At 41.9% G+C, this 16007-nt stretch overlaps 1 protein-coding gene across 2 annotated transcripts in view; it reads right to left on the bottom strand.

Moving 5' to 3' along the window:
- Nucleotides 1–15271, bottom strand: part of MMRN1 (multimerin 1) — a 28934-nt gene extending 13663 nt beyond the window's left edge. Inside the window, exons 1-3 of one of the 2 annotated variants that reach the window (XM_005498031.3) lie at nucleotides 14535–15271; nucleotides 3588–3707; nucleotides 1542–1648 (exon numbers count right to left, since the gene is read on the bottom strand). In XM_005498031.3, the coding sequence (XP_005498088.2) occupies nucleotides 1542–1648; nucleotides 3588–3707; nucleotides 14535–15055 (748 nt within the window). In that variant the 5' untranslated portion in view covers nucleotides 15056–15271. The remainder of the gene's footprint in view (nucleotides 1–1541; nucleotides 1649–3587; nucleotides 3708–14534) is intronic. The other variant, XM_021289731.2, reaches the window with a different exon arrangement.
- Between the last annotated feature and the right edge of the window lie 736 nt (nucleotides 15272–16007).

The raw sequence follows: 16007 nt of genomic DNA, 5'->3' as shown, positions 1-16007 counted from the left end.
TGGCATAGAAACCCTTCAATAGCGGTTCTGTTGTTGAGCAGATCAAGTGCAGAGAGGCCAAGCAGAGGGCTCAGCGGCTCTGGAGACCCCCAGTCAGAGCTTGCACCATCTCTCCCCCCCTCGTTGGAGAAATAAATGCCTGAGGACAAGGCTGTCGGGCTCCCGACTGTTCAAGTTCATTAGCTGACATCCCTTCATGGGAATTGAATAATCCAGGCAGGGCTCGTGCTGGTGGTCTGCTCCTCATGGGAGGCAGCATTCCAGAAGCACAGAAGAAGAGCCTTTCTGACATAACACCTTTCATCCCAATCTCTTTAAGCACTTCTACAAGCGTTAATTAATTAAATATCCCAGCGCCCCCCGTGAGATAAGCGTCATCTCAATTTTCTAGATGGGTAAACGTGGGTATGCAGATTAGAAGTGGCTGCCCCAAGTTATTTAGCAAGTCAGAAGAGGTTTGAAAATAGAACCCAGGAGATGTAATTTCAAACCCGCTCCTGTAACGCTTGACAACACTTTCCTTTATTCTTATTTCTACACAGATGCCACTACAAATTGAGTTATACAGCTATTTTTTCCTGGTCAGTGCTTCCCTGTTGTTTTGATGCCATTTCATTTCGATCAAGTGCAGTGTTACCCTTCAATAAGCATTTTTAATGTATTTTTGCTAATGTTTGCATTTTTTAAAAATGAATCTTTAAGACATCTGACCCATGCTCACTGGACAGCCTGGCTGACTGTGTCCCATGTTAATATCTGACTCCATGCTCAGCTGCACAGGGAGAATTCTGTGTGTGCTGAGGCTCTGGCTCTTCAGCATTGAAATCTCCCTCCTGGATATGAGTAACAGTGATTTCTCTTCATTCCTCTACATTAATTTTTAATCACAGTCTCTACTTTACCGCTGCTGATTGAATTCCCTACCACATCTAATGGCCTTTCTTGTAATATTCATTCATTTAAAATATGAATGCTGATGCCAGATCTTATTTTTCAAGGGCAGCTTGTTTAAGGCCAGTAGGAAAGAAATAGCTGTAATACAGATGTTAAACTACAGTATGTTGCCATACGTTTGATCACCAGGGCAGAGATAAAACACTATTTTAGGAAAAAAAAGAGGAGGGGGGGCACAATTATACAGGGATCCTGTAACACCCAGCAAAATTCAGTTACTGTTGAAACAACCAGAAGTCCTACTCAATTCAGAGGGAAACAAAGTTGATAGCTTATTTAATTGTGTCTAAAATATACTCTTAGAGACTGAAACTGAAAGCCAGAAGAGTCATAGTGCTGTAGATGAATTTTACAACAAGTATTCAATAGAGGATCTGGATTAAATATCCCCAGCATTGCAATACTCCATAACTAAAAGGTCAAAAGTAGAGAAACGCTGAGTGCAAACTCCATAGTTTAGAAAAACTGAATAAGGCTGAGGATTTTATGAGTTTTATTTGGAGTGGAAGAGAGGAAAGGACATTCTGCTTGGCTGCTCTGACAATTCAGGTGCAGGGAATGGACAATATCCCAAACATCTCGCTCACCTCTGGGCTGGCAGCTCTGCCCGCTGTATCCAGGACAGCACCTCCACTCCAGCCGTGTCACTATTTTGTGTTTGATTCTGTATGCTTGCTGCGTGCTTGTCTGGGACCTGGAAAACAAGAACATTTTAAGCCTGTTTTTGGTGGCCAAACAGGAGTTGGACCATACGTGTGTAACTACATTATGTTATCTTACATGTCAAATGTATCCTCTCATTAACTGCTTGAATCTGAAAGCGAAGCCTAATTAGGGTTTGGTGTTTCAGTAGCAATCACAGTTTTAATATTGAAGCCTTTAGATCATCTGCATGGATTTTAAAGGGAACTGACTGGTGTCTGTTTAGTGCTGTCAGACTTCTTCACTAAATATCTCCTTCAGGAGTCAAATACTGCTAACTTTTATGGAAGACATTGCAATTCATATCTGTTAAACTGGACAGAGCGAGCCAGAAATACGATAGCTAAATACTGTTTTCTTTGAGAGCGGTGAAAAATAGCATTCACAACTAATTCATGCCACGTCCGTTCACTTTCAGCTTTTCATTCTGATTATTTTCAATGAGATTATACAAGCATTAATCCAATAAAGCATGAAAATTTCCACTCTGGAAGTAGATGTACGGAGGGTATGGGTATGTAATTGTGATGCCTCAGCTATTACCGTTACAGTATGTAAGTGCAGAGGCAGCAGTGGGTTTGCCTCTCTGTTCCAACACATTCTGCATGTCCTGGCTACCCCCACACCTCCTCTTAGCTTTCTTAACCTCAGACAAGCCAGTTTACAATGAACACAGTGCAGCAGGGCACATAGGAGAAAATAACAGCAAGGCTACTTGCCTCTTTTAATACATTAAATACAAAGTTTGAATAAAAAAGAATATCATGCAGTTTATGAAGAACACCTCAAATCTTGGAAAATACAATGATAAAAAGGTTAGAGAATTGGTTTGGACTCAAAATCCCTGTCTAAATCATCCCAGAAAGGTGGGGAAATTTGAAGACTGTCAAGCCAAAAAACGTTCTCCCAACGAATTAAAAAATGCCACCTTATTTTGCACGGTAGTTAATCTTGTCACCCCTTCACAGGGGATGTAATATTATATATATTAAAATTCATAGCAGCTGGCAGTAGCTTTACATGTGTCCCCAGCCAGCTTTGCCTCTGAGAAATGGCTTTTTTTCAGCAGCAAGAACTCAATAAAGATTAAGGTGAACGGAAATCAAGAGAGTTCTCAGTTCCTTTGCTGTGTGGATGGTCTTATTTTATGATAAAACTACCTTATTCTGCATTAGCATAATCCGTTCCTGAAAGCCCTCATAAAAAATAATGAAGCGTGCATGAAAAGAGTTAATCGGGAATAGCTATTTCAAAAATAAGTCTCCACATAGGCAAGCCACAGAAATGCATGTAGTAGACAATTATTTTACAGCACAAGGAGTTATTTTTCCTACAAAACCAGAAACCAGGGTTATTGTGAATCTTCTAGATTGAATTAGGGGAAAAAATGGCAACATTTCAACCACAGGACCCATTCCACAGTTTTGCAACGCCCTCAACTATAGTTCCGTCACCAAATCCTAACAACCCTCTATTCCCAGTTTCGCCTTGGAGCTTGAAACGCATTCTGCTGTACCACCTAGAGGACAATTCTCACAACACTCCCACTGATGCGTAAGAGCCTTTTGAAATTTTTCAATGGAAAAATGTGTTACAAACTCTGCTTTGCTCGTGCTGATTCAGTTTGTGATTTTCCAGACCCGTGCATTAAAACCCAGTTTCATTTACTATTGAAATCTAACGTTTGAAGAATCGGGCACCCAAAGCACAACCTGAATATGTTGAACAGAGACGTTGTTTACAAGTTTTATCCAGGCCAATTACTTTCCTAAGTTCGTTGTCTGACCAAAGCTGTGCTAGAAATAAATACCCAATAGAGATATAATTAAAAAACCATATTTATACCTCTCATTTATGCCTTTTGCTCCAACAAACTTCTACACCTGTTGATAAAGCACTCACAAATACTTATTGTTCCTATTTCTACGCACCTCTGGGCACAGGATCCAAGCTGCCACGTGCAAGGCTTTGCTCTGGCTGAGGAGAAGGTTTCCAGGTTGTCCACCACCACCGTGGGCAGGAGTCTGGTGTGGACATAGGCACACCAGTTCCTGGAATAGAAGCGAAACGTAATTAAAAGTACAAATATAATTTTCCGCAATATTATGATATATGATACTTAAAGAGGAGAGTTAAACCCGTCATTTAGGGATAGGACTAAGGGATGAAAATTCAGTTTGGTTTCTCTCAGACTGCCAGTGCAGTCTTAGTCTTGGTGTTTCAGCTGCCCATTCACAACATAGAAAACAGACAGTAATTTTTCCATCTCTACATATATTTATATTGCAAATCTGATTTTTTCTTTGTAAACGTTTGTGGAGCACCAAGCATGAAGAAGCTCTTCTAGACTGTAGTAAGACAGGTCTTAAAATACACCTGTATTTCAGATTATAGAAACTGTTTATCCAGAATTCAAGGGATTGTTTAGTAATGATTTTAACCACATGTAACTTTCATGTTATGGGTAAAGATTTCTACTCTTCTTCCCTTTCCCCAGAAATGTGGAGCACACCTGTATACTGCTCTGCAGGAGAAAGAAAAGGTGGGGAGATCAACATGGTATTTCCAGAAACATAAATTGTGCCAGATTGGGAAATCTGGGAAGCCAGAAGGATTTTAAAAAGCAGGTAAATGATTTCACAAAAGCACACGCTGTTGGGTTTGTTTGTTTTGTTGTTGTGGTGTGGGGGGGATTAAACATAAAGTTGTAGCTATAACCTCTATCTCAAAGTCCCCAAGCTGCAGCCTGGAAGGCATCTTGAAAAATATATTATTGCATTTCTGCCAATGGAACAAAGGTATACTTGGTCCAGTATTTTTTTGCCCTCTAATTTAGTACAGCCTTTTTCCAGGTCATATATTGTTCCCTTACCCATGCTGAAACACATTTCATTTTTGACTTGGCAAGTTAGTGACAAGACATTGTTTCAGTTGTATGGCAGCTGAACTTGCAAGTACTTCCAAACCAGTATTTGTATATGAGAACACGGGTCATGTTTTGCTGCTAACCTTTGCTTCCAGTTGTCCTAGTACTCTTAGTGTTTCATAATTCAGTAAGGAAATATATATTTACATTACCCAGCTGGCCCTGAAATCAGTGTCTTGCTATGGGTTCCTTGCAGTAGAAATCAAAAACGGAACAGATTAGTTCCATTTACTTAATTGGCATTAGTACAGATACACACTGCTTCAAACAAGAATAACAGCAGAAAACACACAATAGTATCAGTATCTATTCTTAAGTGATGGCTTTTGTTTTCAGCGATCCTACCAGTGCACTCCTATCACATTCAGTGGTGTTTTGCTTGGAAAATGTTTCCTGAGCAAACAGCAGGATAACCTGGGGAGTGAGATGCCGAGTGAGGCCAACAGATTGAACCTCTCCGTATTTCTATTGCCAGGGTCATATTGTGGTGCTCCCCCACACAACACACATTGTTTAATTGATGAATAATGTTCTTCATAGAAAACGGCTTTTTATCAATTCTCTTTGATCCAGTTTCGCTCACTCAGCCCCCACTTCCTTAAGAATTTTCATTAGGGTAATATTTCTTTTTAATTGAGTATAAAAAGGCTGTGTGTTTTGTTTGATGCTTCTTTTATATTCTGTCTCCTCTAGCTATAGCCTTTTGTCTGTGTGTATAAATTAGAGCCTCCATTAATAAATATTTACTAAAGATTAAATGCAGCTTTCAACCATAAGCTTTAAAAATTAGATACTCATCTCACAACCTCTGTGGAAGCCAGGAGCAACTCTATGCAAGTTGGAGACACATAAAATTGGCAGAATCAAAAGGAGATTGAAATCTTTTGAGTTTTACAGAGAAGTTACTTACACTACCCCTCCGGCTGGGGCATATGGATCCTTTACAGTCTCCTGTAGGCTGAGAACATTGAGTCAAGCAGTTGTAACTGAATCATAATTATAAGGAGAAGGAGCTCAAGCCTGAGTTTAAATGGAACCCATGGGGGTGGGTGGATGTTTTAGGTGGGGTTGCTCAGGGTCATCAAGCCTCGTTAGGTTGCCTGTGGCCCTACCACTGAGCTCCTTTCTTCACTATGGACATGAGATCTCTTCCAGTTCCCAGCTGTAGTGAGGGTTCTGCATTCATACCCCCCATTAAAACATGTTTTTTCCTCTAAAGTGCAGCACAGAGATTTAAAAGCAAAGTCTCTCAGCACGTGGTTGGGATACTGAACACAGGGGTCTGGTCAGGAGGTGTTCTGACTTAGCACTGGGGTTTGCTCATGATTTGCTTGCGGTTTAAACTTGGTATAGACAATGTAAATGTCTAAATTCCCGAATAATCCTTAGCAATTAACTGATGGCAAATAAAGTCTGATCAGAAGACATATGAAGTGATAACACCACCTTAAGCAGCCGTGCAGCACCACAGCTCTTTTACAGTTGCAAGTTGGCTGTCTGGAAAGTGAGGCACTAAGAACTAACACCTTGGGTATAGCTGGGTACTGAGCTTACCACCTCTGCAACCCCACAACTCAAGTATAGGAGTCCAGTTTAAAAATCTAGGCCACAATGGGCCTGTGGTGAGGTTAGGATTTGAGCTCCTGGCTGCCTTGCTTGTGCTCTACCCTCCCATGCAGACCCAAGAGCTCACCAGAGAAATGGATTCAGCAGAAGACATACGGCAGTGTTGGCAGTGTCGACCTTTTCTGTAGTGTATACCGTTGGGGTATAATTTTTGGTAATTGAATTCCAATATACATCTGAGCAAACGTGATCAAAGAAAAGATAAAACAATGAAAACAGGCATAAGAAGCAGTTGTAAAATACATGAAAGCTCTGGAGTACAGAGAGTTTGGTTACAAAAAAAATCTACTTTTTAAAATTCATGAGGTAAATCCACTAATTATCATTATTATTGAGCATGGCCAGCTTCAAGGTAACAGCTCTTGGAACCTTCCCATTTGGAGATGCCCTCCAAAGGAAAACATGGTACAATACATCCCAAATGTATCAGTTAAGGACTGCTCTTGATTTTTAAAGGAAGTCTGAACTCAGTCTCTGGTCTATACCATAAATTTAACTCAACTTGAGCAGATTGTTTCTATCTAAAATATTTAACTCATTCTTAAGCTACACGAGTGCAATGTCTGAAGCTGTGGTTCTCACGTGGCCCAGCAATCTTTGATCAGGCTAAATTGGAGGAAACATTCCCAGCAAAAGAGCCCCTGGTGTGACTCATAATTAGGTTTATGCTACCAATGAAATAAGCTCATTAGGAGATGTTAAGAATGTAAATATAATTTCGAAATCAAATTGTCTGAAAAAATGTAGATTTGGAAATAGAAGCTGAAGCGTGGCAGAAGAACGATGACAGGCTGTGTTAACGCAAAGGCAGAACAGAAGACAACTGATATGCATAACAGGACTTTAAACCTGAAAATCCTCTTTACCCTCCATGGAATAATATATTCCAGATCAGCAACACAGGCTTCTAACATGCAGATTTTGTTGAGAGCTGCAGGACCCTGGTGTTTCTTTTTCATCGAGCCTGATTTCAATCAGAAAAGCTGCATTTAAAAACAAAACAAAATCCTTGCAACATACAAGAGAAGCCCAGCCTGGAGGGAGCGGTGCAAGTCCCCGACTGGCACAAAGCCCGTGTGACAGATTTCATCCTCCTCTTGCATGTATTGGCCAGGAAACCTCACTGGGGGCAAGACATGGGACAGCACCTGGGAGTCCTCAGGACTTTGAAACAGGCTCTTTGTGATATTTGCAGCATATTTCCAGCTCAAATCAAAATATGGCTACCCCAACTCCACATCAAGGGCGGTTCGACCCTATCTGGGAAGCAGAGCACAGTATGAAGAGAAGCATTTGTTTCTTTTGCAGTAAGTGTGCCCTGGGTCTGCTGGGGTTTGTGATCATTGCAAATCCCAACTCCTGAGTAGCTAATGGGCTGTGGAGCAAAGCACCTGGTAGGGCATCAGTGGGACCCAAATGGTGCCTTTAAGCCCGTCTTTAGCTTTTGGGATCCTACACATCCCATACAGCTTATTTAGATCTTCCATTAATACCCTCTTAGAAAAGTTTTCTACTCTTGTTTTTATACCAGTCCTGTTTATTTTTTTCCCATGCAGTGTTTCTTCATTTGCACAATTAGCCAGAAAACAGAAAGGATGCAGCATGTGAAACAGAAGTGGTTTCAAAGCAGTTGTAAGCAAGGACTGCCCAGACTGTGTCCATGGCAAGGAGCCCAATGCCTCGTCTACGCGAGTATGCACCAATAATATGTGTTTCCCTCAGTTTACATTCTGAGAATGTGAGAAAAATTACCATAGTGTTTCCCTGTATTCAGCTGACTTGTCCTCAGCGATGTGCATCAGTCTCACGATATGAAGGTTTATATATGGTGGGAATTACCGAGCAACATCTAGCAACTTCAAAGGGATGTGAATTGCAGCAAAAAGCATCTTCCCCAGGTGCATAATGAAACCACAAAGCCTACCGAAGCCTGCCCTGTCATGCACAGCTAGGAGATGAATAGCAGGTACTGTCTAAGTAGTGATTCATTTATTTTCGTTTAAGCTTTCATAAGAAACAAATACGGTTTCTTAAGTTACTGTGCAGATTTCTGAGGCTGGACTTTATGTGACAAAACCCACCCCATTTGCTTTTATGTACCTGTATAATAAGCATGTGGACTTATACACACCCCTGGCTCCCGATTCAGGGGCCGTGTGCCTGTGGTACGGAGAAGTCAGCAAAAAGACCCTTTAACACTGTTTCAAAGTGTTAAAAAGCAGGCACTTTTATTACAGCCGTGCTGGACGCTCGGAGGATTGCTCCTCTAATCGAGTGTGCATGTGATTTGCACTTCATGGTATTTATTACATATACCAATTGCGTATTCATGTGTCTCCACTGCTTAGTTAATGTATTAAACATAAATTATTTCCATAACCCCGTCATTCACCGGCAGTCCATCTTTGCTATTCCAGAGTCTTCATCAAGGGTCTCTGGTGGTCTTTGCAGCCGGAAAACCGGTGTGCCCCCCCGGTGTCAGCTTCTTGACCTGAATTTTTGAGCATGAATATGGTGGTTTCGTGCTGCCGGGCGGGGCCGGCAGGTGGCGGCCGTTGCCCGTGATTTTGCGCCGGATTTTTGCAGCCCTGGCTGTACAGACAGACAGCGGGACGAGATGCTGCACAGCAGCTCCGTGCCGAGCGACCTGCGGGCTCTGGGCGACCGCGAGTTGAACATGTGCCAACAGTGTCCCCGGAGCCAAGAGGGACCCGTGTCCTGGTGCATGTGGGGCGGCCTCACCTGGAGCATTCGCTGTGTGCAGGGCTGGGGACACAGGATAAAAAAGATATTAGGCTACTGGAGGGTGTGCAAAAGAGGCTACGAAGTTGGTGAAGGGTTTGGAGGGGAAGCCGTATGAAGAGCGGCTGAAGTCCCTGAGTTTGTTCAGCCTGGAGAAGAGGAGACTGAGAGGAGAACTCATCATGGTTGCAGCTTCCTCAGAAGGGGAAGCACAGGCACCAGTTTCTTCTCTTAAGTGACCAGTGACAGAACCCAGGGAATGGCAGGAACGTGTGCCAGGGAGGGTCAGTTGGACTTGAGGAAAAGGTTCTTCACCCAGAGGTGCTGGACACTGAACAGGCTCCCCAGGGAGGTGTCACAGCCCAAGCCTGACAGTGTTCAAGAAGAGACTGGACAATGTCCTCAGACACACGGTGTGAACTGTGGGGTGTCCTGTGCAGGGACTGCTTGCTGTTCAAGTTATCTGGTTTGTGACAGGATTGTTCTGAACACATTTGCAATGGCATTATTTCCTTCAGCAGGCTTTGAATGTGTCCTCTTGATGCTGTGATACCCGATGTCACTGAAAAGTGAAGCACTATTTACACTAACATCAAAAAAGTATAATTTTGTTAGTGTGATAGAGTGGGTGGAAGTTTGGGAGACTGCCCTTCCACAGCCTATTCCCACTGTGAACTGCTCTTCAGGTAGGTCACCAAAAAGAAAACAAATACCAAACTTGCCAGCTATATAGTATCAGGTGTACCTGTATGCAATCTCTTCCATGTGCTTGTAAGCACAGATCCTGGCCAGTAATCCTAAAGCCATGCACAACGGGAACACCAGTGGCAGCCAGGCCACAAAGGTTATAGATTTAATTTTGTCCCTTTCATGTTATATCTGAAAATGAGTTATTTCTTTATCCGTGAGTAAATTAGATTACCTGGCTTTTAATAGAAATGCTATTGAATCAGCTCAGTGGAACATCACTGAATCATGAAAATGAGATTATTGTGTTGCTGAAGGATACAAAAGGATCCCGAGCTGAGGCCATTGTTAAAGCCTGTGCATGGCTTGGTGGTTGTGCCTCATTCACATTGTATGCACTTGACTGGAATTTCACGGAACAGTTTATGAGCTACTTATCTTGATTCTACACCTGTTTTCCTTTTGTATTGTCCTTTACACCTCAGCAAATGTGATGCAGAAAGATGCTACGAGCATCTGGAGCCAGTAGATGCCTTGTAAGGAGAGGCTGAGGGACCAGGGCTTGCTTGCTTTCTTTTCCTTTCTTTCTTCCTTCCTTTCTTCCTTTCTTCCTTTCTTCCTTTCTTCCTTTCTTCCTTTCTTCCTTTCTTCCTTTCTTCCATCCTTTCTTCCTTTCTTCCTTCCTTTTTTCCTTTCTTCCTTCCTTTTTCTTCCTCCCTTTCTCCCTTCCTTTCCTCCTTCCCTTCTTTCCTTCCTTCCCTTCTTTCCTTCCTCCCTTCTTCCCTTCCTCCCTTCTTTCTTTCCTTCTTTCCTCCCTTTCTTCCATTTTTCCCAGAGAAGACCAGACTATATGCCCTGAATTTGGGCTGTATAAAAGCACATTGCTGTGATGTATTTTCAGCTTGCTTTAAACAAACTGTCAACTCCAGATGACGAGAGATAACGTTGATTGACATGATGTAAACACTCAGATTATAAGGAGAGAAAGCACCCTCACAAGATTTTTTTTCTGTTGCATGGGAGATGATATTTTAGTGTCAGCGATGTCCTTTGAACTCCACTGGGTGACTGCAAAACCCCCTCACTTTTTGATACTAGTCATACAGTAAATTCTGTATCTTTAAATTAACATAATTCACCTATCAAAAATACAAATTCTAGTTCAAAAAGAAATTATAAAGCTGAACCAAAATCATTTTTTTTAGGTTCAGTGCCTGGCCTCCTTTGCTCCAAAATGTATGAATCTCACCTGAAATAAAAACTCAGTACTCACTAGGGACAGACCTTAAAATAACTAAATTGAGAAATCTGTTTTATGAACTGATTGGAATGGAAAACCTGGACGGGCTCTGAAAAGTGCATTTGATATACAATGGAATAAAGTAAGTGATGGTAAATTTGTTATGGGATATGTTTGTAGTCCTGAGAAGCAGCTGACTTGTTTACCTGAGGGATTAGGTGGGGGCAGTCACACCATTGGTTTAATGTGTTTTTTTCAGGACCCGGGGTCCTGACATTTTGTCCTGTCTGTTACAAAACACAAGTTCTACTCTCCCCATTCGTTTCCTTGTTTTATGTACCCAGTGCTGAAGCCTTGGCCTGTGAACAGCCCCTTTGTCTCATCCAAGTTTCTATTTGCTGTTGTGACCAATTATGTGTCCTACCTGTGCTGCAAAAATTAATTCACAATTTCCACTTATCTCTTTGCCAATCTATTTTAGCATTTGAGCAGTTGTCTTGTTGCAAACCGCATCAGTTCTTTCAGACCGTACGTCCCTCTCTGTGCTCAGAGCCCTTTAAAATAATCAAACTTTCCTACGGGTAGAATTTAAGACTTTTGAGAAGATACCCATTAATCTGCTTTGAGAATTATCCAGCAAAGCACATTTCAAGACCCAGACAAACTGCCCTTTAAAATGGTCTTAATTCTACATTTTTCCCTATGGAATATACATTTATTTTCCACCATCTAATTGACCCAGAGTATGAAATTCATTGAGGTAGTTCTGGTCTAGTTTACTGCCAATGCTTCTCAGATGACCTTCGGTGGTGCTGGTTTTCCCTGATTTGTTAGTTCTTTTATAATCTGCAGAAAAGGGGCTTGTAGTATGTCAGTGACGGCTTCTCCACTTGGAGAAACACTGACCAAAAGAAATAAGAACTTTTATAAGTGACAAAATGAAAATGATAAAAACTAAGACCCATCGCAGTTCCAGGGGTGAATGTTGTTCTTCAGTCTGTTCATAGCGTTGTTTTGAGCAGCTTCTCTTTTCTTATTTAGCTTCTTTAAATGGTTAAATGCCCTGCCACTTGCTTTGTGCCTCATTTGGCACTTACTCATGCAGACCTATATCTTTATGCTGTCACTGCTTCATTTCTTAGGGGGCTCTTGAACAAAAAGGATCTGAGCCAAAGCCCATGAAATTCAAGGCGATTCCCCCCCCGCCCCAGGCTTTTCCTCACGACCTATGGTGTTATTTACCAGGAATGTAATACAGAAGTGTAAAACACTTGTATTTAAATACTCTTTGGACAGTTAGATTTTCTTGGTACCACGCCACATGCATCATTATTGGAGTGCATAATTGCATAGTGAATACTAGAGCTTGGGTGAGCTGTTTGCTTTGGTCTTTAGGACTGCCATGGGAATAGCACAGCATTTGGCATGTGTAGGAAAATTAGATTGTGGGTTTACAGCCAAGCATCAGAAGTACATTCAAGATGCTGCTGGCCAAGAGGGGCTCATTGCAAAGGTCTTCTGCATGGCTGGAATACAACATTGTGAGGGCAAAGCAAATGCTTCTTGTCAAACGTCCTCTGACAGCCACCAAGGCAGCTGAAGTGGCAGCGTCAGAGGTTCCTCCTTCCAGGTCACAGTGAATATACTTAGTGAGGTAGAAACCTAAGCCATGCATGACTTTATGTATTGTAAATGCACACTGATGCAAAATGGTAAGAAATTGATTCGAGAATTGTTCTCTCTGCTCCATTAAAAAGTGACATGATCAAAAGCGACTGCGGACCTTGCATTAACTAGGCGGTTAAATCACGTTTCTACGTGTCTTGTGTATTTGAGCCATCTGCTGAGCTTAACCATTCAATTTCATTTGTCAGTACACTAGAAATCCTATGAAGCTGATACAGGCAAAAGCAATTTCCAGGGAAAAATGCAGAGGCTTGGTCGTGCGGATGAAATATTCCAGCACTGCTACCACCCATGACAGCAAATCTGTCCCCACTGCTGACTGAACTAAACTCTTCTGTGCTATGTGATAAACCACTGTCACTCACCGCTACCCAAGGCAGTGGCAGGGGAAGGTTATGAAGACCCTCACCGAATTCATGATAATTGTAAAATATCTAATATACAAATACTAAGAGAAGAGAGTAATGTAGACCCATCCAGCAATCTGGAGATAGCGTGGTTAATTTGCAGCCTGAATGAATGTCTCAAGTATTCAGGAGGTGCCTTGAATAGTCATTAGTAAAACTGGATCTGGAATGGTGAGATGAGCATCCTAGGCTTGGGACGCCACCTCAGACTTGCTCCATAGCACCAATGTTGTTTAAGCTGTTTTATGCAGTGAAATGCTGCAATTGTCTCTCTCCGCAGGCTAAAATTGTGTCTGTCATGAACTCAATTGAAAGGAATATATCATCAGTTTTCTTCTTTGACATTGAATTGGTGCGCACATTTAATATCACTGAACTTTGGAAAAACCCTCTCTGCTACTGAAGCACAGCTCTAGTGTTCCAGTATTGCTTTATTCATTGATATTGGTGACATGAAAATTTGAAAATAAGTAGACATAAAAGTGAAGTGACTTGCTTAAATCACAGGCCAGGTCAGTGGCAAAACTGGAAGAAAAGCTCAAAACGTGTGCTGATAGTAAAAACACTTGTATGTGGTAGGAAGACAGAGCTTGTAACCGTTGTGTATGTTCCACAGCAGGTTGCTCCTCAACAACTGATGAAATAAGTTGCTAAGCAAGACAAGATTTGGTTATTTTGCCTCTCTGCAGTTGCAGCCGCATCCCATTGTGATAAATGAAATATACGACCTTGTTCACCAGGCTGATTTTTTGCTTTCTATATTTTTATCTTATGTAAAAGGTAGAAAAAATACCACTCTTCATAAATACTATGGAAAACAACCAATTATTTGTGTCTTTCATTTTCTACTAGTATCTGAATACATATAAGCAATTAAGTGAACATTGAAACATCCCCAAAGTCCGTATTGGCATCCCCATTGAGAATTGAAGACATTGAGGAACAAAGAAAATAATGGAGTGTTCCAGAGATATAAAACCAGACAGTACATTTTTATATACTATGCAATGTGTAGTTATTCTCTGTTAAGTTATAACATACAGTTCTGAATGCACATTCACCTGTAACGCCACTTTTCATAAGTTCCTATCACAGAATAAAGTGCTTCAGATTGTCAGACATTGATGCCTTTTGTACACTTAATTGCTTGTGTTTTCAATTTAGTGGAGAGGTTTATGGGCATTATCATTTTTAACAGATTCCAAATGAAAAAGTGCATTTGCAATTTCTTTTACCCACAAGAGAAAGAACAAAAACCAAAACAACCAAAGTTTACTGTGCATGGAACAGGGAGACATCTATTGCAGTCCTTCCCCACCCATGTAGGGACTTTCCTATTGGTTTTGAGATAACAACCCTGAGGAATAAAATATTGCAGCATTTACTCTGTTACAAATATATGGTTTTGACTGAGTAAATGCTGCAGGTTTGGCACCTTGCTTGTTTTAGATGGAAAATATTCTTACTGGTATTCCTAGGACTTTCGCCAATTCAGTGAGAACAGGAAAACAACCATTCCTAAGCAATACATAGGAGACAAGAAAAAATAAGTAACTTTCCTTACTTTCCTCTGGTAGTTTCAAAGCCGGATGGTTTGGAGGTGGCATCCTGCTGGGTGCTGGTGGTCCCAGTGCTGAGGGATGATTCCTTGGGAGACCTGTTCCCCGTAGTTGGATCCTGCCTTGTGGTGGCATCTTGCTGGAGCAGGACCTGTCTGGCATCGCTCTCTAGAGATGTCCCTTCACTGCTCCACAAGCTTCCCATCTTATCTTTGTCAGATCCACCACTGCTGTGTCCGTTTGTCCGGCTTGCAGGGGTAGAGGTGGTAGGATCGGAGGGTTTTTTCACCGCTTTCATTCCCGTAGTATTGCCTGAGGATGCGAAAGCAGGTCCCTGCGAGACATTCACTTGGGCAGCCTGGATCTCAGGATGGGGTGACCCTGCAATTGTAGTCAGAGATGGAGTTGAGTCACTTGTCTGGGTTTCACCAACCTGGCCTGTGGTCCAGAGCTTTCCCGGAGTATTAAATCCAGCACTGCCACTCTGCAAATGCAATAGGAGCAGCAAGAAGATTGTCTCCTTCATACTGCTGGTTTGTAAGCACTACAAGGTATCTCACAATTATTTCTCAAGCAAGAAATCCTGTGGCTTCTGCCTCCTCTTGAGCTGCAGCTCACACAGTGAGCCTACCCAGAGGATGCCCTGGCGGGCTTTATTTTTGTGGAACGGAAACAGGTTTTAATGTTTCAGAACTGATGGAGGAAGCCCGGTTTCCTGTTTCTGTGGATTCCTCTGCAGCCTGTGACCCCTTGGAGAGCAGGAGCCTGGCAGCCTTTGTGGGAGCAAAAGAGATGTTTCTGCAGAAGGCACAGGATAAAGATTAATGGCACAATAGAAATGTGGAAAAATGTGTACTGTGGAGTAATCCTGAGGGATAACAACTGAAATTATTAGGTAATTTTCCTTTCACGTGTGTGCATACAGAACGCAGAAGTGACTCGTCACTGCCCTTTGGATGGTTGGGACCTGTGACCTTGTTATTGAAAAAGAGTTGGCAAAACTGATGTGCTACATAAAACTGGAAGTTTGCTGTATCTTCTCTTTTTGTTTGAATGTTTAAGCACAGTGCTGCCAAAACTGGGGAGATGATAAGGAAGAGGTTCACACCGTATTCATCATTGTACCACAAGCCTTTGAATGTTATCATTTACCTATAATCACTGGTCATTTATGCTGCATCCTATTTCTATAGTTCATCTAATGATGTGTATGAACTATTTCTATAGCATTGCCCATAGGTGTCTTATGTCATTTCAGATTTTCTAGGGTACAAGAGACACCGGCATGGACCTGGTGGAGATGGGTTGTGATCTGTGGGAAACGCACCCTTCTGGGCCAAGATACTTAAAGGCATTTCAAATGATGTTAAAAGCCGACATAGGGGCAAATTAAACATGCATCAGGCCAACAGCTGACCTCACAAAAACTAGATGAGAGTCCAGAGGGAGGTGAGAGTCCTTTACACCCTTGCTTTCTC

This window comes from Columba livia, chromosome 4 (genome assembly GCF_036013475.1).
Source record: "Columba livia isolate bColLiv1 breed racing homer chromosome 4, bColLiv1.pat.W.v2, whole genome shotgun sequence".
Lineage (NCBI taxonomy): Eukaryota > Metazoa > Chordata > Aves > Columbiformes > Columbidae > Columba > Columba livia.
The sequence above is the reverse complement of the archived record's forward strand: the minus strand, read 5'-3'. Positions and strand labels throughout refer to the sequence as shown.